General features: G+C 38.2%; 1 protein-coding gene across 3 annotated transcripts in view; it reads right to left on the bottom strand.

Annotated features, from left to right (window-relative positions):
• Positions 1–86: 86 nt before the first annotated feature.
• cbfb (core-binding factor subunit beta) overlaps positions 87–25,207 on the bottom strand; it is a 38,484-nt gene continuing 13,363 nt past the window's right edge. The window contains exons 4-7 of one of the 3 annotated variants that reach the window (XM_083552735.1): positions 7,823–7,939; positions 7,562–7,657; positions 6,880–6,927; positions 87–2,676 (exon numbers count right to left, since the gene is read on the bottom strand). In XM_083552735.1, the coding sequence (XP_083408861.1) occupies positions 6,898–6,927; positions 7,562–7,657; positions 7,823–7,939 (243 nt within the window). In that variant the 3' untranslated portion in view covers positions 87–2,676; positions 6,880–6,897. Of the gene's footprint in view, positions 2,682–6,879; positions 6,928–7,561; positions 7,658–7,822; positions 7,940–25,207 lie in introns of all 3 variants that reach the window. The other 2 variants (XM_083552734.1, XM_083552733.1) reach the window with 2 other exon arrangements.

The raw sequence follows: 25,207 nt of genomic DNA, 5'->3' as shown, positions 1-25,207 counted from the left end.
TCGAATTATCACATCATATTTGTATTAAAAGTACAGTGACAGCATCTGCCATCAATAGTCCGGCTCTCACGGAGACTGTACACAACTCATTTGTAAAAAGTTTATTTAGAAACAAGTCAAACATAACACTTCAGTTAACAGTCCTCCCTGTTTTAAAAATGGGGGAAGCTTAAACCATATAACATAGAAAAAGCATCCTTAAGCCCTAATGGAATTAAGGACAAAAGTAAGCAATAAAAACAGAATTACATCATTCTTCATAGCATGTCCTGAAAATGAAAAGGCAATCCTCCATCAATAACTTAAACGACAATTAAGAAAATAAACAATTTATTTAAAAAAAAAAAAAAAAAAGAAATGTGTGAAAATCCATTCCCTGGTGTGTATCTTGTCTTAATGCCAGCATTAAGGAAAAGGTTGATGCAGAATCTCAGAATGTTATGAGGTGCAGCAATGGTAGATTTTGACACACAGCACAAGACACACCTGGTATGGGGGAAAGAGGGAGTGTGAGAGGGTTTCCTATTTCCTGCTGGAAAGTACAAGCAAGAATCAAGACATGGCATTAACACCAGCTTGAGACTGACCTCTGATTTTTGCAGGACTGTATGAAAAAATATGGGACCTTCAAAGTAACCATTTTTTCTGATAATTTGGCAATAACCATTCATAAAAATCAAGAAAAACATCTATAACATGGAGCCATCAGATCATTTTTGCACACGTATCCGGCTATGAAACTTTTTGGTTGTAGCTAGAGGTAGACTATGCTCGAGTAATAGGCTATATCTTAAAATCAATTGGTGAGAGATATTGAGTACTGCATTTCTGACCTAGAATGAGCTGCTACTGTACCTGCATCATTTTAATGAGGTATTGCAAACATTTCAGAGGATTCCTCTATTGAACTACTCTGTATTATTTCCATGCTGCGGTTCCGTACCTGTACTTGTTTGAGTTTTTCTTTTACACCAAATAACAGAATTTGAGCCCATAAGCAGTGCTGTGATAACACTGTTCCAAAGTTCACCAAGATTACAAAGAATATTTGTGACCCAGCGCTTGCGAATAGCTCCGATCGTGAATGCAGTCTAAGTAATGCTTATAATGTGGTGATAAATGACATCATGAGTGGCATGGCTGACTACACAGAGTAGAAAAAAAAACATGGAACAGAATCGAGTTGAACGCAACAGCGGACACACATTTCTGCAGTAACACACTGAGGCTACATCTCTCAGACCTAGCACTTTCCATCATGGCCACTAAGTTCTGCTTAGTGTGTTCTTTAAGGCTAGGCTGTATTTAGGAAGATCACCTAAAACCACTAAATAATAAAAGCCTTAATATGAACATTTTGGTAAAAAGCATGAACATACACATAATTCTACTACAACAGTTGCTAACACACTATAGGTATTCAAAGTTCAAATGCAATTTCGATTAAGAAGATTTTTTTTTTTTTTAATATCTTCTTTTGCCAACCCCCCCCCCAAAAAAAAAAAAAAAAAAACGAATCAACTTTTCAAACATGATCCGACTCTCAGCTCATTTTTTAGAGTGATTTTTTCATTGAGCCAATCACTCACCCTGTATTCTTTTAACAAATGCTCCAGACACTCACAAGACCAAAAAGGTAACCTGAAGATAACAGAGCACAACACAAACCTGTTATCTAGCTGTCTTGAAATATTCCATCGTGTTGTAATTTTTAAATAAAAAGGTAACATTGCATATTCTGATCATATTTTCTGGCATAGGTTCAAACAAGCAGCACCAGTAGGAGGAAAACAGCCTACATTTTCTATCAAGGCAGAGAAAAAAAGATCCTGAACTGGTGCGAACATGAAAAGCACAACAAAATGGAATAATAGAAGGCGGAAGCCAGTATGAGCTGGTTGACCTTAATATGCACTTCCTGCTGCTTGGTGCTTTCAAAGTGTGTTTTGATGTACGCTAACAAGAAAATAGTGGAAGGTGCTAAGAACATGCGGGATGATGACAAAATGATAAGCCTTCCTTGTCAACAAGATCAGCAGCTTCTTTGACTTTTTCTGTTTTTTTGTTTTGTTTTGTTTTTCACTCACACAGCACTAGCAACGTTTAATGGTTTCTTCTACAAGAGAGCGAGGACACACGAGTTATATATAGAAAAAAAAGTAAACATTTTGACTTTCACACAAACAAATATTAATAAAAAATAATAAGAATGCCGTTTCATTACAATAGTGCCAAAAAAAATTAAAATAACATAGCTTGCATAGGGGGGATGAAAGAAAATGTAGGTAGGAACACTTACTGGAAGGCATCATGGGAACTTATTTGAAAGTATCGTATAGTGCAAAACCCTAAGAAGGAACTAGGGAAGAGGGAAGGGAAAAAAGAATCGAATACAACGTATCCCCCATAACCAGGTTAATACCAGCCCAAACCAACACACACCCTGTCAGAACGTTTTAGCAAGGGAGTAATATGAAACCCTAACCCCCCCCCACCCCCCCACCTGTGGACTTTGGTCTCTTGAGTAATTATTAGGGGCCATGAAGTTGTGAGTTTGTTGTGGTGATGGAGATGGTGTCACCCTTCCCTGCCCACCGGATTGCTGATTGCCGTTAGCGCATCTTGTGATCGTCAGTGTTGCCCATGTTGGAGCCAGGGCTGGGGTCCTGCTGTCGCCTGGGCTGTGCCACACACACACACACACACACACACACACACACACACACACACAAAGACCACAGTTAACGTTAAGTAAACAATAAACAGTTCATTAGCAGACATTAGTTAACGTCCCAACATCTCAGACATGGGTAATGCAATTATGTACATCACAGAATACTCTCACCACCGTTGCCTTCCATTCAGGACATTTTTGGGTTAAAGTACAAGGGCAGCTGCCTTCTGAGACATCCAATATGTTAGCTGGTTGTTTGTTTTTCTGCACTTTATTTAAATACTACCCCTACTGAAGGACCAAGTTGTGTTTTTATATGATTTTATAAGCTAACTACTAGAAATAAAAAAATAAAAAAATCAGTGGAATTAAATTTACAAACACAAAGTATTTAGGCATGATGAAGCTAATAGCTGTATAAGTTTTTTATTTTTTTAGAAAAATAATAAACTATGATAAATGATGTATGAACCATAAACATACTACTATGAACTGAATGACCTCAAATAAGAGCTCAATTATTTTTCCTAAAATTGACATGCGACACATAAAAGTAACAGCAGAGGGCAGCAGCGCGCAGCTGCAGCACAAAAAAAACCTCTAAAAATGGAACTACTTTTTTTGTATGAGTGGCAGGCAGTCATTAGTCTTCAAATCATTTAAAAATAAAAACATGACTGCTGCCCCATATAACAGATACATATGTTTATTTGCATATGCCTAAATCTCTCCCAACATAGACTTTGAGACATGGACAGGGCAGACGGACAGGCAGACAGCAAGGAGGAGAGGCAGACATAGAGGCAGACATCGTGTGATCTCATCGTCCACCTGACTAACCATTATAGCAGTTTCTAAGCCTGGACCTGATCTGAACTTTTATTTTTCAACCTTTTTATCCTACAACAAGTAACTCATAAAGCCTGCTGTAAGTTTGATTTTAAAAAGTTTGATTTATGGTCTGATCATACTGGCATATGAGGATGAATCAGCAGTAGCTCAGGCCCATTATGCCTTTTTCCACTGCAGTTACTCACTCACATTGTGGTTAGTGAGAGCAGAATGAGAAGAGGTTTTAATTCACTGAGATTTCAAGTTTCTAAATGCATACATACAAATGACATTGTATTTAACCTGGAAATAGATGTTATATGTTACATTTTAATTTTACAACAGCATATCATTCAAATCATTACAATATTGTCAAAGCTCTTAATCAGGCCTTACATGCCGAATATGCTCTGTTCTAAAGTCGAAAATGCTATAAATTAATTTAAAAGTAGAGAAGGTGTAATATACACTTTACAAATTGTGTGCGGCCTGTTGTTTTAATGTCAATCTCCTAAAAAGGAAAGGACTGGTAGTTGAGAAGACTACTCTATACTGAGAAATTGAAATTTCAAGTGTAGTAGGTGTTTTCCCTCTATTTGACCAATGTCAGGGAGAGGATTACAAGTTGCATCCTCTCCTTGAATGAAGCATAAACTTTGGGGTAAGTGTGTGCCATGTGTGTGTGTGTGTGTGTGTGTGTGTGTGTGTGTGTGTGTGTGTGTGTGTGTGTGTGTGTGTGTGTCTGTATTAAAAGAAAACAATATCGATCATATAAAGCCATGCAGGAGTGTTTGCCTGTACCGCAAGTCAATAGAGTTTAGATTAGACTGAGCGAGACAGCACTCCTAATGAAGATGATCAATACTAATGATATATTAATACTTTCTGGGCCTGAGCATCAGTCATGCGGTAATCCCACCTGAAGTAAAGGCAGAAAGTTGGATGAAAAATGGCCCATCAATTCTCCATCCATCAGAGAGAAGGCCATTAAACTCTAAACCCCCCCCCCCAATCCCCCCAATTCATACATCTCTGTGGTGGGACCACACACTCATACGCTCTTACGTGCACACAACACTGTAAATATTACACATGCAGACAGAAAAGTAAGTCTCTCTATTACACACACACACACACACACACACACACACACACACACACACACACACACACACATGCTCAACACTCATCATCTCAGTCATGGCTGATTCCATTCACTCTAAACAACATATGTTTTCATTTGCAAAGCAAACCTGCCCTCTTCCTCAGATAATGGAGTGCCACCACCCTGTCATTCCAGCAAGAAATAGAGGGCTGCATGTCAGATGAGAGTCCTAGCCAGATTCAAACCATTTTCCCCTTGCCAGAATAAATAAAGTGGGTGGTGGTGGGGTGGGGTGGGGGTTCAGCGGTAGAGAGCTGCAGAGGAGGAAAAAATTCCAGTGCCTCAAAAGATCTAAACGGGTTATATTGGCAGTAAGATGAGAAAGTGTTTATTAAAGTTTAATTAAAAGGGGTGAAGAGATTATGGATTGACTTTGCTGTCATGGATGAAGATTCTTGATTTTCAACCACACTAAAAATGCATTTAAATGATATATGATTGATTTTCAAAATGTTCACTTTAAGGATTTGCCCGAAATTGCTTTAGAAACTCACAGAGGGCTTTCCAAAATGACAGCAAAATATATACACTAAGCCTGTTTTATACACCAGATATTTTAATACTTTAATCTTTAAATGGCACCATACTGCACATGCTAAAAAGGCAACCTAAAAGATGTAATATATGTTGATTAATTCAGAATAAACATGGCTGTACTAAGAACATTCCAGTGCTGATGGTACATTTCAAAGTTAACATCCGGATTCAGCGATAAGGTGGTGATTTCAAAGGCTTTATGCATCCCAAGATGCACAGTTAAGTACAGTTTATGTCAGGTTACAATTAAGTAGGTTCAGGCCATTCCCCCAAACTGGATAGCCAAGTGATGGAGAAGATGCTCATAGATTCTACCAAGCGGCAGAGGACAACAAGGAAATACAGTACGTTTTGGCATTGAGTGGTCTTGACGACAATATCAAGTGCTCCACAAATCTGGCACTGGTTGAAAAATAAAATAGACACTGAAGATTCTGAGGTGAGATAAAAAAAAGGAAGTTAGTCTTGGCCTCAACCATAAACAGTACATCTGGTTAAAAGTCAGTTTCAGCTGACCATCCAAGCAGCACCAAACCTGCATTTAAGAATGGTGGTGGTAGGGTCTAGTTGTAGGGGTGTTTATTTTCAATGGGGACAGGAGCATCGGTCAGCTTAGGAAGGACAATGGATGGAGCAAAATACCAACAAACTCTTGAGAAAAAAATGCTACCCCAACAAGATTGTAAGAAGGGTCACTTTTTAACGGCTTTTCTTCCGACAAGGACCTAAAGCACACCACAAAATTCACCATAAAGTAAATAACTACAGTGCCAAAAGGAAAAGACGGTGCAGGTGCATGAAAGGTGCATCTGTAGAATGACTTGAATTGGATTGTACAGAATTTGACAAAAGTATTTAAACAGATGCAAAGCTGCAATTAAATTAAAAAGTGTTTCTATGAAGTATTAACCTTAGGGGTGAACATTGAGATCAATTATGCTTTTTATTTATTGCTATTTTTCAGTAATATTTGCATTTGTTTCAATATTGTAAGGCCCAATGTGTAAATAAAGCAGGAAAAGCTTTTCTACATTTACTGTAGCACAGGACACATTTTACAGGTTATATTAGCGCTCTCTATCAGACATAAGCTATAGTCTTAACACCTTTTCCCTCATTGATGAAGCACACAATTAGAGCACCTTCAGGATCTGAGAGCGAGCAGTTAACTAATTCCACACAGATTAAGCTTTCCAACTTTAATTGCTATTTAGTTTGGTCTGTGGCAATAATGAACTGCTTCAAACCGCAATAAAATAAATCATTATCACATTTGACTGGCAGTGTATGTCAAATGTCAAGAAACTGCAGGAATATGGATCATGACCGAGGTTTTGAAGTACAGTATTAAACAGAAAGTGCAGAAAAACATACTAAGCATAAATACACAGATGAAGCTGCAAAAATGCATGCACATGCTCTAACAGAACATCTTCACAAAAGACAAACTCATGCAGGCTCTTGCTTTTACACACACACACACACAACACACAACACAAGCACATGTACATAAACACACACACACACACACACACACACACACACACACACACACACACACACACACACACACACACACACACACACATACACAAACACACACACAGAACTTACAGACACAGACATGGTTTAGTGCATTACACAGGGATAGAGAGAAGCAGAAGAGACAGACCCTGGTCCGTGAATGCCATCAGTCCCAGATTTTTGATGCCACAGGGTCCTAAAAAACACAATTTGGTTTTCATCTTAGGAGCGCAGTTTGGATCGACTTCAGAATGTTTCTGTACTTAGCAAAGATTCAGCATGCACTGAGCCACAAGTCAACAAGTAAAGCACATGTATTGGGCACACACACACACACACACACACACACACACACGCACACACACGCACACACACAGGCTCACACTCTTAACCTTAGTTATAACTAGTAACATTTATTCTCATTTATACAAGTTTAATACAGATGTAACAATTAGTTTTAAGCATCATACATTATGTTAGTGGTTGTAATGAAAATGCTAGTGGAATAAGTAAACCTGCAGGACAATAGAAAATACAGCAAGGAATTGCTCGCAGAAAGATGTGTACACATACACACATACACACATACACACACACACACACACACACACACACACACACACACACACACACACACACACACACACCAACAGGTTTTACCTTTTGTCCCACCACAATCTTAAATATACGGAATACAGTGATGTGTATGCATGCACTAACCTGTCTGATAAAAAGAAAAAACATTCATCGCTCACACACACACACACACACACACACACACACACACACACACACACACACACACACACACACACACAGCATACACTCACCTCTAGATCCTCGCGGTGTGAACGATCCCTGTCCTCAAAATCACGAGTCCTCCTGCGAGCCTCCTCAAAAGCAGCCTGAGCAAGAGCATCCTCATGCTTCACAAGCATACACACACACACACACACACACACACACACACACACACACACCAAAAAAAGAGGAAATATCATCATATTATGTTAATGCATGAAGACCAATAAACAGCTTTATTGACATGTAAAACCTTAATGCATATGCTGTGGTACGTTTTCTGGCTATACCTGTGCTCGTTCATCATCATATTCCAAACAGCCCATCCCATCCAGACGCTGCATGTCAATCCACCCTCTCCAAATCACACAAACTCCATTTAAGATCATAGGGGCCTTCAGGTACACCTGTGCACACGCACAAAGACACACACAACGTGATTATAAATACAGGAAGTAAAATATCTCACAGGTAAAGTGCACTGTATAAAGAACTATAGAAATTCAATGCGCAATGTGACCAAGAGATCACAATCTGTAAAGTCTTTATATAAAAATAAGGCCATATATTAATAATATTAGTTAGGGACCCATCCAAACACACAACCCTGAGATGCTGAAATTATTATTATTTTTTTTTCCATATCACCTAGAACATTATTTAAAATTTAGGAGACTAAATGATTCTACCCAACAGATGTCTTTCCCCTTTTGTCTAAACCAAAAAGTCTTTAAGTATACCGCACCTGAAAACACCTTACTGCGTCATGTCCGGACACACATTGGCCCATTTGAATTGTAAAACATGTGGCTCGGTCTTCAACAAAGCAAATATGAAGCCATGCTGTAAGATGTGTATATAGTTCACTGTTTTTGTTTTTGCCCCCATATTTGCCCCTAATGTTATACTGTGTCGTTAAACTTCCTGTAATGAAATTGTTTATTTTTAGAGTCCAGTGTAGCGTCAGGAAAGACTACACTGAAGCTCTCTTAGCAGACATGAGCAAAGCCAAGTCTGAATTTATTTATACTGATCAGGGGCAATGGTGCACCGGGGTAATGATTACATCCATGTGTCTGTGGGTATATGTGTGTGTGTGTGTGTGTGTGTGTGTGTGTGTGTGTGTGTGTGTGTGTGTGTGTGTGTGTGTGTGTGTGTGTGTGTGTGTGTGTGTGTGTGTGTTTGTGTGTGAAAGAGAGAAAGAGTGTTTGGAAGAGAGAAAGAGAGAGGGAGGGAGGCACTGGTATAAATGTGCAGTACATGTAAGTGTGGAGATGTAGGTAAGATGCTTAGAGAGAGAAGCATGAGAAAAAGACAGGGTAAAAAGAGAGTGAGAGTAATTCAGAGTAAGAAGTATGTGTGTGTGTGTGGGGGGGGGGGAGAATTTGGCTGTAAGCCACAGGAGTATATCATGTCTCAGGATTCAAGCTGAGACAAAAGTATGCAGTCTATCGGTCTAGGACACACATACACACATACAACCACAAACATAGCCACCCACTCACTGACCCAGCAACCCACCCATCCAGACGCACACACCCACATACACACGTGTGTAAGCACACACACACACACACACACACACACACACACACACACACACACACACACAGAATAAAGGCAAAAGTTTAACACAGTGGTATACAATCTACAGAAGCACAAAGCTGCTGGAACCCAAATCACACAGCAGTGTGTGGATGTACACTGGACACGTCTCAGACAGTTAACACGCTCTTCCCAGACACACAGACAACACAAGCTTTGTATGCCACTAGTCATCTTTACTACAGTGCTTTATCTATCTCTTTCTCCATCTTTACTGTATGCGCTTTAGCTGCAAACAAAGGACCTAGTGTTTTAGACTAAGTGAAGTAATGACAATTAACAAGCTAAATAAGCTTGGAATAAAACACGACGGGATTTACAATTATAGTGAGAACGCAAAGAGCAAAATCCTTTGTCCTTAAAGACTATATGAATATTTTTACTTAGCTGCTACTAACCCTCTTCCCTGAGTGTACTATAGAGAGCTTTATCATATCAACAATCAGCTTTTAAATATTCTTTAGAGCCTCTACATTACAACAGTCATTATAGAAACTATATTAAAATATTAGAGTGCAATACATTAAGCTCTACATAATTATAGATAATTATATAAACAAATATATATTGGTCTTGCTGGCAACACTGTTGTCAAAAGCATTCTGTCATAGAAAATGAATGAACTTTTTTCTTTTTTTTTAAGATAAAAGAACTGAATCTTGAAAAACCTTATTTACACAAATCTGGTAGAAAAAAACTACATTGGAGCACAATGAGAGAAAGTATTAGACTTTTAGTTGATTTTAAACAAGCTGCAGGAAAATGATAACTGACAAAGTGCACTGCTTGAAGACATGCAGGTGGTTGGGTTGAAAGAGGCAGATGTAAAGGGCAGAGTAGTATGGAGACGGATGATCCGCTGTAGCGACCCCTAATGGGAGAAGCCGAAAGAAGTAGAAGAAGAAGCACTGCTTAACTGCCATCATGTATTGTGGTCAGATGATTAATTTGTTTGTCATGTAAAAAATCATCATGTTTGGCAACAATGGGGAACAGCATACATGAAAAAGCACCTGATGACCTGTGTACAAGCACCAACGCAAAATATTAACAGGAAAGGTGCTGATTTTAAGAAAGAAATTTGCACAATTTATTTTTGTCTTCGATAAAAAATAAGGTAGTAAAATGTCCTTGTATATTTAGAACACTTTCTTCAAGTTTTTCTTTGTAGGATTTCCTGGCTGAGAGAAGGCTGACATTTCCTGTCAACGTCTTGCAGGCGTAGCTGGCACTGTCACTGCATTAGCAGGACCAGATGGCACTATCTTACATGCAAAAGCATCCTGTGATACACCCTGGGGTTCTTCCTCACTTGTAGCATACTTAAAACTGCTACTACATTTACATTGCATTTACCAGATTCGTTAAAAAACTTTACAGGCTCAATAACGGTAAAGTTTTGGAGCTTCTCCAGTTCACTTTTCATCATGGCTTTCATTGAATATGCCATCACAATGCTATCTTTGAAGATGAGGTTGCACCTGGAAATTTACACACAACATCACTGTTGACACTCCTTTGCTAGAATGTCATTTATGGCTGATATACTTTATATTTTGGCCCAGTGTCATGTTGTCACTCGCTCTCTTATCACAAACTCCCCATCGCAGCAAACCACTTGTACATCAGTTTCCATTATGGAGCAGTCAAACAAAATGCAAACCAGTCAGGATTCTTTCTGCAGCTCGTCATCACCGAACGTCTAACTCAGCAGCCCTGTATTCAGTAGCACACGCTTGAAACAGACTGGACTTTCAGTGCTCCTAGTTCTAGAGATGATTCCAAGCCTTTGTTTACATGTTGCTTCTCTGGGTTTGGCTTCAGTTTGTTTTCCAAAGCTGATTCTAGTGTGTGCCCTGTTTATCCTGTTTGCCTATCACTTGCACTTTTTTTTTTTGTTTATTATGAGTTTCGTAATTGTCTTTTGGATTGTTCATAGATGCATTTCGACATTCTAGAATATTCTGGTTGTTACTTGATTACTGAAATTGACAGAATTGTTTCCACCTCCATTACCAATGCTGCATTAAAATTATAGTTTGTAATTCCATGTTTACAACTGATCAAAACTACCAAAACACCCCCTCAAGTGCAGCAACCTTCTCAACTCCTGGCTCTTTCTCTGTTTACAGCGTAAAGTTCAATCTAAAATCAAAATGTCAAAAATCATGTACAGTGTAGGGTAGCCATTTATGTCTGTTAAAATTAGTTCATAGAAGGACTTGCATAAAAGGTTATTAAAGAAACATCTAAAAATCTAACAAAAGCTTAGTTAGGAAACTGTGACTAGTTGTCTGTGATGATTCTGATAACTGGGTTAGATGATCCATGCACCCTGATGAAGCGTGAAAATCCAAACACTCTAAATAAAATTTTTTTTTTGCTTATTATTCATTCTTCAGCTTTGTTTCCACAGATACTCAGATGTGCAGCAAATGATATGTAATGTATATGCAATGTCATTTCATGACTAACGTCACAACGTACCTTCTGTAACGGTAAGTGTATAAAATTCTCTGAATCTCTGTTCCGCTTACACTAAAACCACACTTCAAACTTGCCATCTGCTGTGTTGTCAACATACACACACTCTAGGAATAAGTCACACATTGTAGCTGATCACCATAATCCCATAATCGCATGAAAATAAATGAAATAAACACATACACAGTAGTTTCTGTAAACATGTTTTCAAGTTGGACAAGAGAATGGTTGGGAGAGACTCAGGAGGCAATGACAAAGAAAAGCTGGAGGAATGACATTCTTTTATTTCTGTTCATCAACAGGAAGCAGGTGTTTAGGTTTTTATTCCTACTGTTATCAAGGCTAATCACATCTTTTCCGAGCCGTAATTAAGCTTGTCCTGCAGCGTTATCAGTCATAACCAAAACTAAATACACACGTTTACTTCATCTGCTTAGTGTAAATATTGACAGTGTAAACAAACAGAAAACAATATGGCACTTAAATCCCACCATGTAGCACAACATAACAGCAATTTACCTTGTTTTCTAAATTCTTCTTTGTTCCCATTCTGTTATGAATGTCGACACAGCTCAGTGAGACACTGGGATACCTCACATGAGCTCCTAAACCTAGTAGGTAGCAGGTATAGGGTTTTAGTTCAGACTTCCAAATGATTTAAAACCAATCAATCAATTTCTTTATCAGAGTGTGTAACTGAAACTGGCAGCCATGGCACAGAACAGGGTTCCACTGTACTCAGGAAAAAGCCACCTTACAGGAAAAACAGGGCAGATTTTTACCTGTTTAATAAAGTAACCTGACATGAAAACAACTCAACTGTCCCTATTATCTTATTATCATATATATATATATATATATATATGCCACCGAAATGAGGACAGGCTACCTTTCGAGTCTGGTTCTTCTCAAGGTTTGTTCCTCAGGCCATCTCAGGGAGCCAATAGCTTTCTCATTAGGCACCAAACAAACTCTAACCCTAACCCTAACCCTAGATCTTAATAACCTCTTTATCTCTGTAAAGATAATTTGGGACAATATCCATTGTTAAAAGCACTCTACAAATAAAGCTGAATTGAATTGAAAATCACAAAACTTTAAGATCCATTTTGTACTGATTTCACATCCACTCATTTAGGATTTTTTTTGTTTGTGTATTTTTCCAGTAAAAAATAAAAGAAAAAATGTGCATTCAATATTCCTTTTATGGAAAAAAAAAAATAGTTGGTGTTTCTGCAAGACCTGCTCTAGTGTCTCATGTTTAACCCTGAGCTCTGATTACTGTCTGTGTAAAGTTTCCCCCAAGAAAAATGCCAGGAGGCAACATTAAAACTGCCACTTGGTGTATGAACATTTGTGTGGATTAAGATCTCATCCCCTCAGTTTCTGTTTTTTATCCCTCTTTATATCTCAACTGTGTTTTTCTATTTCCCATCATTCCTTCTCCACCATGTCCTCAGCATAAATACCTCCGAGCAAACTAACTGATCCACTGATCCTGAAACTTATACCCACACAAATACACACATATTGATATGCAAAGTGAAGACTTGGAAACATAACAGTTTAAGCTAAAAATCACTGAGATCATGGCGGCAAAAGCCTAACTGAAACTGCATCCTTATTTCGGAAAGATGAATACTCAAACATTTAGGTCAGAGCCCACACAAGCACATCCTCATACAAACACACACACACACACACACACACACACACACACACACACACACACACACACACACAGCAGGCTGACAGCAGCCGTACTGTATAATTAGAGTGCAAATTTATGACACACTGCTGACGAATGACAAAAACATTTGCCTCTAACAAATCACAGTAATATAAAATTTCCAAAGACTGAAACAAAAATCACTAGCAGTTCAGCAAAAAAGGGTTTCGAAACCTGGAAAAACAGATATCGTTATAAACATACTTACAGGAGTATACTTTACAAGATATTTTTTAATATACGTTTAAATATACTTTTGTTGCTTTACTCTTTTACTTACACATTCATCCAACTCAAACTTATACCAACCAATACATTCAATATGGCCAATAATAACACACACACAGACACAGACACACAGACACACAGACACACAGACACACAGACACACACACACACACACACACACACTCTCACACACACACACACGCAAATATTAGGGCTGTCAATCAATTAACCCTGTGAAGCCTGACATATGAAATAATTAACAGAAAATTCTATTTTTTTGGAATTTGAAGTGTTTATGGGTCTTGAAACTAAATAAAAAAATAAAAAAAAGATTACAATTTACAAATGTAATTTTTTTATTTCACATATATGATACATTAGGCATTTATGCGAATTTACTGATCACAACAATGTATACTGATTATTGTTGATTATTGCCATCCATAAGCATGCCGATGACAATTTCTCTGAAAATACATACAAAAAAATAATGTTTGTGTATTCTGAATTTCTTATCTGAATTGGTAAATATAACATATAGATTATGATAATCATTAATTTGTTTTACTGAAAAGACAAATATTAGCAAGCTGCATCATTAGACTGGATGTACAAAAATCAAATAAATATTTCATTTGCACTAGTCCATATGAAATATTTGATTTTTGTACATCCAATATTTGATTTTTGTACATCCAATCTAATGATGTAGCTTGCTAATAAATGAATTTAAGAGGACATATAATTTTTTTATCAGTTAAATACTTATTTGTATTGTATTTTGTATTTGGCATTGTGGCAGGAATAATGCAGATTGCATCATGAAATGCAATACATTGATGACTAAGCTAAATTATTATATACCTGCTGTATAATATTTGATACACATATTTTCAACACGATTTTACTATAACATTCTTTAAAAAATTTAACAATTATTAGTTGCTTCAAAAAAAGTACATATTCATATTGAAAAATCTGTAACAACATAAACTTTATTTTTTCCACATCTTTTTCAAAATCTGCAAAGATGTCCCTGCAAAAAACAAGCAAGTCAATTTATAAAGGCAGCCATATTAGAAAAACCTGCCTAAAGCCTGCTGTTGACTGCAGAGCGTAGATAACTCCAATAGGGGACAGAAGACAAGTCTCAGATTGTATTTAACAGGTTTTTGAGGAAAGTATTGTTAATGCAGGTGTTGCAGGTGTTGATACATTTGGCATTATAGGGTTCAAATATTTAATCGCGATTATTCACGATTGTCATGAGTTAACTCATGAATAATAGCAACTTAATCACAAATTCTTATCTGTTCTAAATGTACCTTAAATTAATACTTAATTAAACTAAACTAAAATACTTATCTAAATTTCTTTTTACTTTAATCAACATGGGCATGGACAAATATTGATGCTTTATGCAAAAGTATGTTTTTTATTAGTGAAACCAAAGTTAAACATAGAGCATGAAGGCGAAATAATCTTGTGAATGTTTGAAAGTGATTATGGTGCTTGTTGTTACGTAAATCATCATGTTTTATATGTGTGTGTTTTGTGTGTGTGTGTGTGTGTGTGTGTGTGTGTGTGTGTGTGTGTGTGTGTGTGTGTGTGTGTGTGTTGTGTCAAAGGTTTTAATTTCGCCTCTTTTCTATTTATTTATTAATTCATATTTTTTACATTAATGCGTGCTGCATTAATCACGTGTCAATAAAATTAGTGTTTAAATTAAGTTAAATTAGTGTAAATTTGTGTTAACGCGTTATTAACAGGTTAATTTTGACAGCCCTAATATGTATATATTCCCAAGTTCCACAATAACACAAAGTTTTTATTGGGAACACACCAGGAGCATATACAAATGAGTGGAAAAAAAAAACTCCCTTTCTTCAGTTTTATTTCTTTTGCTGCCTCTTTTTCATGGTCAGAGCACAAAATGTTTTTGCTCTTCTCGACTCTTTGTGATTGTGCCAACTCCAAGATATTTGCTGGTAGAAGATAAGCTGCCTATCACCCTGAGATTTTTCTTCAGAATTGAAAGCTTACATATTCAACTTTCTGACATTCTGCTCAGGAACTACAAGCACTGAAGCCTCTATTAAAGAACCTTGATATTCTATTTCCATCACTAACCCTTTCACTCTTAACCAGAACAAGCCCATGAACGGGGCCCCATCACTCTTATTACCTGCTGCTTTACTGATAAATTGTATAGGACTGTGTAAAAGACATGCTTATTGAGCGAGGGCATATTTTAGAAAAGGTAATTCAGCCGCCAGCTGCAAATACGCACAATCCAGCTGCTCATGTAGTGTCAGAGACATCACTAAAGCTCTGACACTTTTTAACATGCTTGATACTCTCTATGTGATGAGTCACATACTGTGCCTACTTTCAAGTACGGCATTTATAAAGACGTTATTTTTCATTATGCACTGCCTGCGTCTCCCTTCCCTCTGTATTTTCTTATATTTCTCTTTTTCTTGTTTCCATAAAATAGGGACATTCATAGCTCTCATATTTATTTTCTTGAAAAAGATAGATTTGAAGATCAGGCATGCATTGGCAGAGACCTCTCCAGATGAAAGCTGGTGTAGTTTGTGTGTGTGTGTGTGTGTGTGTGTGTGTGTGTGTGTGTGTGTGTGTGTTTGTGATCATGTAATTTGCACATCCCTACAACTGAGTGCAATAAAAGTGTAGTAAGAAAGTTTAGAAGATTTGGAAAGTCCTGTAGTGCTGCACTCAGGATTGGCTAATAAACTAGTTATGGGTAACAAGATAACTAGAGAAATAAAGACTGGACTATGATTCCAGGGTTTTGGACAAGCCCAGATCAAAAGCATCTGCATTTACATTCTACTCCCTCTGGCTTTTCTATGATACGGCATCAAAAGGAACATGACACTAAGACTAAGAACGTATGCATGAAAGACTCTGCGTTCTTCAGTAGTATGAGCTGATGTGTTGTCAGAAGTTTCTGAGTAATTTGTTACCTCCAGATGGAAGGTAATACTACTACAAGACCTAGCCTGTCTTGCATGGGTTTATAGTAACAATATAAAGCTTTGAGATAAAAAGAACAAAAGAGTTGAAGGAGAGAAAGAAAAAAGACAGCCTCACTGTGCTCATGGTGAATAAAAGACTCACTGCCTTTAGAGTTGGGTTTTGACATTCTATTTGAATATGGCAAACAATATGGAACAGAAAATAATTTCGGTGGTATTGTGAAAGTAGTCAACAAGACAGGGTGGGGCAGTGTGTGTATGAGTGTGTGTGCTTAGCAGAGAAATGGGGGTGGAGAGTAAATATAGGGATTCACGTGTGCCAGGCTTTTAATTCAAGAGCCAAAACAATTCTCCTTCGTCCCCTCTCCTTCATGTGTATCATCTACTCTTCTGGGGTTCTTCCCCTCTTTACTTCTGTGACCCGAACTGTTCCAGACATATGTGTTTAGATAAAGCTGCATGTCCACCTGATATATCTATATACACATAAGGTGGACATGCAGGTTTATTTAAACACATATATCCTCTTATAATCATTGATATGTGTGGCATGTGAACGACCTTTTAGATGCACACTTTAAGATGTAGTGTTGACTACAATAACAATATAAGAGCTGCAACTAATGATGATTAATATAATTCATTCCCATGATGAAATTTCAATTACATTTAAGGAATTCTACCACAGTGAAAGCTTACTATTCGAACGGATCAAGTTTATCTCTCTCTCTCTCTTTTTATTCATACTGACTGCTCTCTCGTCATCGCCATCATTCCATGTGCAGTATTGAATTTGTTCCCCGGCCCTTGTGTCTCATACAGCGATAGAGAAATGATGCTCTTGAAGCAAAGAAAGAAATGATGAAAACGTCTCTGTGATGACTCACCCTCTTGTATTCTATGAACAATTTCGTTTTTATTGTTCTGCTCAAGTTACAGTTTTTTAGTGTTTGAAATGATTGAATGAATGAACGGTTTTTTGGTTGTATGATTATAATCTAAGTGAGCAGGGAATATGTTGAAGGTCAAATCAGTATACCAGTCCTGCATACTTACATTACAGTACCACAGGACACGCTTTCACACTACAACATATTTTGGTGTTACTTAATTAAACATGATGTCGACCATAAAATTCCATGTGGATAAGCTTTTCATAATTGACAGTTGATATTGATCATTGCCGCTCAAGTTGAAACTTGTCTATACTTATAGTCCTGCAGAGAGATGAAAGAAATATCAAAGAACATATGAAGAAATTAAACTCTCCCCCACACACAGTAATAGGCCTAAGTAAGTCCCAATGTGAAATCAGAGAGAACAAATCACAGTGTAAGTGTGTAATACTGCTATTTTTTTGGGGGGGTTATCACTTATAAATCTCAATCTGCAGATGATTTTGTGTTTGTGTGTATCCAGTTGTGTGTGCGTGTGTTGGTATGAATGAAGCAGAACTACTTCAAAAAAAAAATTTTACCAGCTGAAATACAAAATATCATGACAAAAGGTATAAGGCATGTTTGCAAAATGAATACAACACTTCAATTGTTATTACACACAGATGAAACCCTGCGCATCCACAAAGCCTAATTGGTAACCCATAAATAGATATAAACTCCCGATAACACTGTAGTAATTCACAGCTGATCATGAAGAAGCAACAACAACAACAAAAAAATTTGTATTTTGATCAAAGACAGGAAATGATTAATAAACACCTCCATCGGTGGTAAAACAAGGTGATGATTTTCGTGCATGAACTGAATGGTGAAGAAAGGACACAAGGCAACAGGAAGTGTAAGGTTGAGGCATGCCACCTGTGCCACCTGTGCCACCGTGCACTTCTCTGATGAGATGAGAGGGACACACGTCAGTGGCAGATGGAGCTGCCAGCGGCCATGTGGAAATGATTAATGTAGCCAATTAAGCAGAACAGAGATACACACACAAACACACACACACACACACACACACATACACACACACATACACACACACACACACACACACACACAAATCTCTTAAATATAAAGCATTTGTGTGAGAGTGTATGTTAAGCTTAGACATACACTGTCAGCCACATTAGCTTTATGGCTTGGGGGATAAGCATTATTATTATTATGTAAACAAATATATAATAAATTAAAGCCAAAAAGATGGGGTAAGGAGGCGGCATTAGATCTGAATTTTGTTATTTTTTTTCTGTTAGATGCATAGCCAGGCCTGCGTTCTTGCATTTTTTTCAAGAGCTATTTTGGGCCTGACCAGCACAGGGCTTTCATTTACCAGCAGGCCAAAACCTGAGCCATTCCCAGCATGCTTTAGGGCAAGTGGGGTCTTCTTTACGTGCTCTCAGACAGGCTTGCCTGAATCCCATGCTTCATAAACTACCTCCCACGCACGCACACGCGCACCCACACACACACTCCCTGAAATGGCTTCCACATCTGTAAGGACAGCCAGGCTTTTTTAAGCACTGCTACATGGAGAAAAACGGCCTAACCACAGACTTCCTCTTCAGAGCCAACCGTCACCTCCCCCCACCCCAGACCAACTCCGTCGGTGAGACACAGGGGAGCACATGGACTCACACACGCTCTCAACTCTATGTGCTCTAACATCCATAGGTACCTCAAGTCTATGCTAGGACTCCAGATTTAAATCGCTTTTGTGCAGAGTTAAACCCAATAACCCTGATTTCATTGTTATATCTGTATCAGAATGGAACAGAGACACAGACCTCACTGATGTTTATGGGATCAGACTGCCCTTTGTCCTCATGTCTACACAGGAAATGGGATAAAACCAGTAACACCGCTACTGCACACCAGCCAATAGAGGCCGCCAAGCAACTCGGCGAAAAAGACAGAAGATATAAGAGTGGAGAGAAAGAGAGTGGAGAGACAGAGAGATTAGGAAAGAGACAGACAGAAAGCTCTTAGACGACACCCAAACATTTTTACATGGGGGTATTCGAGACATGCTTTGTTACCAGAAAGCCAGACACCTTGAGGACTAGGCACTTACTAGAGCAGACAATTACAAACAAATATTACTGACAAACGACTTTAGAACTTAGAAGTAAAAATTCTGAAAATTATAGCTGTGGCATTGACCCACACAGACAGACAGACACACACACACACACACACACACACACACACACACACACCTTTCTGGTCTGTTTCCTCTAAATTAACCAATTCTTTCTTTCAGGAACACAGATGTGCTTTAAGGACTGACTAATACTTTCAGAAGAATAATGTGCATATTATGGGGAAATACCAGACAGGAGGGATAATTGATTTACAAGGATAACAATGATTTCTGCTTTGAGTACATGAGCTGAACAGATCTGTATTTATCCATAGTTAAGTCAATCCAAGTTGATTTGAGTAGATCCGAGATGCATAGCTCTTCAGCAGAGCTGAGTTTAATGGATCTGAGACGGATTGATCAGATCTGAGCAGAACTAAATGAATTGACTCTGAGACAAGTAGATCTGAATTTATTTTTGGTAGATTTGAGTTAACTGGACCTGAGTTGAGTTGAGTAGAGTGTACACACACACACACACACACACACACACACACACACACACACACACACACACACACATACACACACACATACACACACACACACACACACACACACACACACACACACACACACACACACAGACAGAGGGCCATTGTGTCTACACACCTCATAAGTATGAGGAGCTCTGTGTGCATGGCTGATCTAACACAAGTACTAATTATACAGCAGTTGCTGATCACAGACCTATTCACACAGCAGCTTGCTGTGTGTGTGTTATTCAGACATGTCTGTGTGTCTGAGTCAGAGGCTCACAAGGCCTTTTCTGGATTTTCCCTCTCTGCAGAAAAAAACAATAAGAGAAAGAGCATGGCAGGAAGGAAAAGAGAGAGAGAAAGAGTAAGCGAGTGTGAGTGAGTGAGAGAGAGAGAGAGAGAGAGAGAGAGAGAGAGAGAGAGAGAGAGAGAGAGAGAGAGAGAGAGCAATAAATAAATACACCATCATATGTACCTATATATGAACTTCATTTCTCCACAGTCTCAGTCTCCCACTGAATGACTTCATATCAGTGTAAACCATACGCAATTCACTCAGACCTTATACACACCTGGGCTGTCAGATATCAGGAATGCAGTCACTCTGCATTTACTTAGAAGATACTGCATTTGAATATTAATATGCTTCCATCAGTAGCAGCACTGTATTATGTATTAGTGTCATTTCTTCAGAAACTTAAATTATTTTAAAATCTGCCACCTTTAACTTATCTCTACAAAGGTGTGTGTGTGTGTGTGTGTGTGTGTGTGTGTGTGTGTGTGTGTGTGTGTGTGTGTGTGTGTGTGTGTATGTGTGTGTGTGTGTGAGAGAGAGAGAGAGAGAGAGAGAGAGAGAGAGAGAGAGAGAGAGAGAGAGAGAGAGAGAGAGAGAGAGAGAAACTACTGCTGTCTAAAAGAAAGGAGCAGCTGCTTTTTCAGGACAGTCATTTTAACGTATCCATACAAACCCACACACAGGCAAACACACACACACACACACACACACTGCTAGCATGAGGAGAGAATTATTAAAAGGTGTAGACTGATTGTATATCACTTGATACAATTTTTACACAGAATCTGATGCTCTTTAACAAACCTGAACCTGGGACTGTATCTTGTATCCAGTGTGTGTGTGTGTGTGTGTGTGTGTGTGTGTGTGTGTGTGTGTGTGTGTGTGTGTGTGTGTGTGTGTGTGTGTGTGAGAGAGTGAGATTTTTCCAATCAAGAAATCTTTGCAAAAGAGATAAGAGGAGTTTGAAAATAAAAGCCACTTTTGTGGCACAATGAGTGGTTTACCAGCAGCACACCCCCCCAAACACTTTCATCTTTACGTTTGAGGACGAACATTCCCAGATGATATAAATAAAAAGAAAGAAAGAAAAATGTTTGTGTTAGAGAACTATCATATCATATACTATGTAGATGAGTTTGGCCTTTTTTATAAAATGGCAGAGTGTACCTAGATCACAAGATACATTTAAACAGCGATAAGAAAACAATACTAGAGTAAAGAAGTCAAAAACTAACCTAAAATATTAAATTGGTGCTGAAAAATCTTCCAGAAAAATAGGACTTGAGAAACATTAGTAACTCTGGCAGGCACTAAGATATTCACCTTCAGCTGAGGATTTGTGTTCTGAAAGAAATGTATCTACAGCCAGAGGTGTTAGATATCAGATGTCACATCATCTGTATATTTTTTATTAATCGATGGTCTACATTATTTTTGCCTTTCACCCAAATTCAGCACAGGTACCTTTGTACATTGCAGTGCAAATGGCAGAGGAAACAGCACCAGTGAGCAGCACTATGGGCAATTTGCAGACACGCCATGACACACTAGTGGATAAATGCTATTATACTAAATGCCGTGGATAAATGCCGTGATGTACAGCATTCATATTTTGGCTGTACGTTATGGCTTCATCCAGTCGTACATTGACTGTAGCTCACCCTCTTACTTTCCCTCTTTCTCTGAATCAAAGTGAAACACTCGGAAAGCAGGTGTCATTAAAACAGATTCTTTACATATGAGTGAAAATACCCAGGTGAAGTCTCTCTCTTTTCCTTTCTTCCTTCCCAATGAACATACACACCCACATACACACACACACACACACACACACACACACACACACACACACACACACACACACTCACAAAAACAGGTGCGACCAGGTGCAGGTGAGGAGCACGCCTAGGCAAAATAATGTTAAACAGATAGAGCATGCTTCTCTGTGTAATCAGAGAATGCCATAATCTTAACGTTTGAACTATTGTTAAAGACACACACTCACACACACACACACACACACACACACACACACACACACACACACACCCAAATACACATATCCAAATGACCCAACAAACATTAGTATTCAAATACAAGCATATGCATCATGCAGACACACACACACACACACACACACACACACACACACACACACACACACACACACACTCACTCCACACCCACAGACGCACGCACATACACAAATACAACACCCACACATCTGTAGAGCCTAATATGTTAAAATGCCCCTGCCCCTACCACCTGTCTCATACACACACATATACACACACCCACACACACAAATCCAGAGGGACATTACACTCGTCCTGCCTTTTCTTGTCCCAAACCTATAATTACACCTCATGTCCTGAGGCACAAAACCCTCCAGCTCTCTTTTTCACATACAAAGTAATGGAGGGCATTATAAAGTGATTCAATGGCCCAACTAAACAGATGTGTTTGTTTCAGAGAAATGGAGATGAAATAATTTGCCCTCAGGGAAACCTGCTAACTACTAAAAACTCCTGGTGCAGTAGGACAAACGTTCACTTTTGACTCTGTTTCCCCGCTGAGAAATGATGATGTTTACAAAGACTTTCTAATAAGGCAATTAAGATGAGTACATTGCAAACTAAAAGCTTCGGCTGATGACAGCACACAGTGACACCATAATTATTTTTTAATCCAAGAAACAGCCAAGGATAAAGAGGAAACTGCTTGTTAAACTCATTTCTGAAGTGCTTTCTTAGAGGCAAGGAGGGAAAAAAACAGGCTAGTGTTGTACAAATGTTTGAAAGACAATAGTTTTCTATAACTGTTTTAAAATTAATTATTGTAGCAGACAACAGCACAGATAACCACAGACAATTCTCATATCATGACAATAACTACCACACTGGAGATGAGGTGTGATGGTTGCAGGACGAGGGCTGCTGTGGACCTTATCACTGGTCTAAATTTAAATGATGTAATTGTATAGAGATTGTTGTGTAATTCATCTAGATATAAGATGAACACTGTTCAAGAGAGTGGATTATTTGGAATTGCCACTTTACATCACATGGCCTGTTGCATGAAATTGAGAGAATGTAAATTCATGTGAATATCATGCAGCACTGTTGGCTGCTGATGGAAACATAACATTACAGCGTGTGACACACACAGCCCAAACTGACTCATCCTCAGACAGGAGAACAAGGAGTTCGCACTAAACTCCCGCCAAAACCACCGTTGAAAGACTGTTACAACCCGATTACATGAACGATGATTCATACTATTATTGAAATATAATAAAAAGAAAACACAGAAATGCATCTATGAACATGATATTCGCAGTGGATTCCAAATGAGTGATAACACCAGATCAAAAATGATTCAATTTTTACATTCTTTTCCAATTTAACACATTTCTAATTGTACATCATATTAACAACAACTAGAGTACAAATTGGGAATCTTAGAAGGTTTTTTTTATCTTAGATTTAAGATTTTGTGCTTTTCTAAATTTTTAGCTCACTCCTGCTATAGTGGTTCTCAGGCTATTTTTCAATTTGACTTATAAAAGAGAAGAAAAAATGCCCTACAGATTTTAGCCAAGCATTAGTTTAATTTTACATGTAAACTTTAATGTTATATGCTCAGGTCAATCCATATATTTCTGGCTAGCATTCCTCCCAAGCTACACACATTAATAATCAATGCATCAGTAGGAGCAATTTTTAATAGCTCATTACGAATACTTGTACATAGTGATTTACCACTGTTATTTTTGTCGTTGTTGTTACAAATCGACAGCTTGCAAGGATGTGGAAACAATGGTTAGATAGCATTAAAATACAGAATAGTGGCTCGAAACTATGAAGAAACACATGACCCACCGGTCAAGAGAGCAAAAATAGCTGTATTTTCCGAGCAGGAGAAATTGCATAATCTCTATCCCATGTTAATTACAGACACCTTATAATCATGAAAGTTATATATACAAAACAGGTTGATTAGCACTTTCCTTCAAACGTGTTACATTGACTGAGTTGGATTCATGAGTCATGATAAGGCATGTGCTTGCGTTTATCCTCTGGAGCAGATTTATAAAATGATAAACAGCATGCCGGTGGGTAAGAACTAGATGGCGACTAACTTTTGGGGGAAAAAATTTTTTAGGTAGTTTATAAGGTAATTAAACATAAAATCACAAGTTAATTATCCTAAGTGTATTAATACTGTATTCAAAATGATTGAATATTTTAACCCATGACAAGAGCGTAACTATATGTAACCATAGGCTTTATCATCTCTGGAAAACAGCTCTGACGCAGCATATCGCATTACTACCTTTGAGAAAAACAGGGCCTGGCTTACATTTCATCTCTGAACATTGTGTTCACTCCTCACATCTGTGTAAAAGACGTTATTTGAGTCTGGACGTTCATGCTTTTTGACAGCTAGTATTTGACTGTGAGATGGCTGTGTGTAGTGCGTTCACTCTTTTGTTGCGGAGAGCAGAAAAAATAAAAACTCTGGTGAATACAATATTAGCAAAGTCCTGAACCTAGCTATCCACCAGGCAGCTATGAATAAAAACCACATAGCTCAGACACGCAATCTGCTTGTTCGGGCCGCAGGAGGCGGGGCTCCTGAATTGTCCACCTCTGTAAGTGGTGACCTACATTCAATCGCTTGTTACAGTATGGAAGATCATTTCATCAGATCCAAAAGCAGCTTAGGAAAAAAAGAACAAGCTCAGCACACAAAGA

Source organism: Silurus aristotelis (genome assembly GCF_946808225.1).
Source record: "Silurus aristotelis genome assembly, chromosome: 10".
Taxonomy (NCBI): domain Eukaryota; kingdom Metazoa; phylum Chordata; class Actinopteri; order Siluriformes; family Siluridae; genus Silurus; species Silurus aristotelis.
The sequence above is the reverse complement of the archived record's forward strand: the minus strand, read 5'-3'. Positions and strand labels throughout refer to the sequence as shown.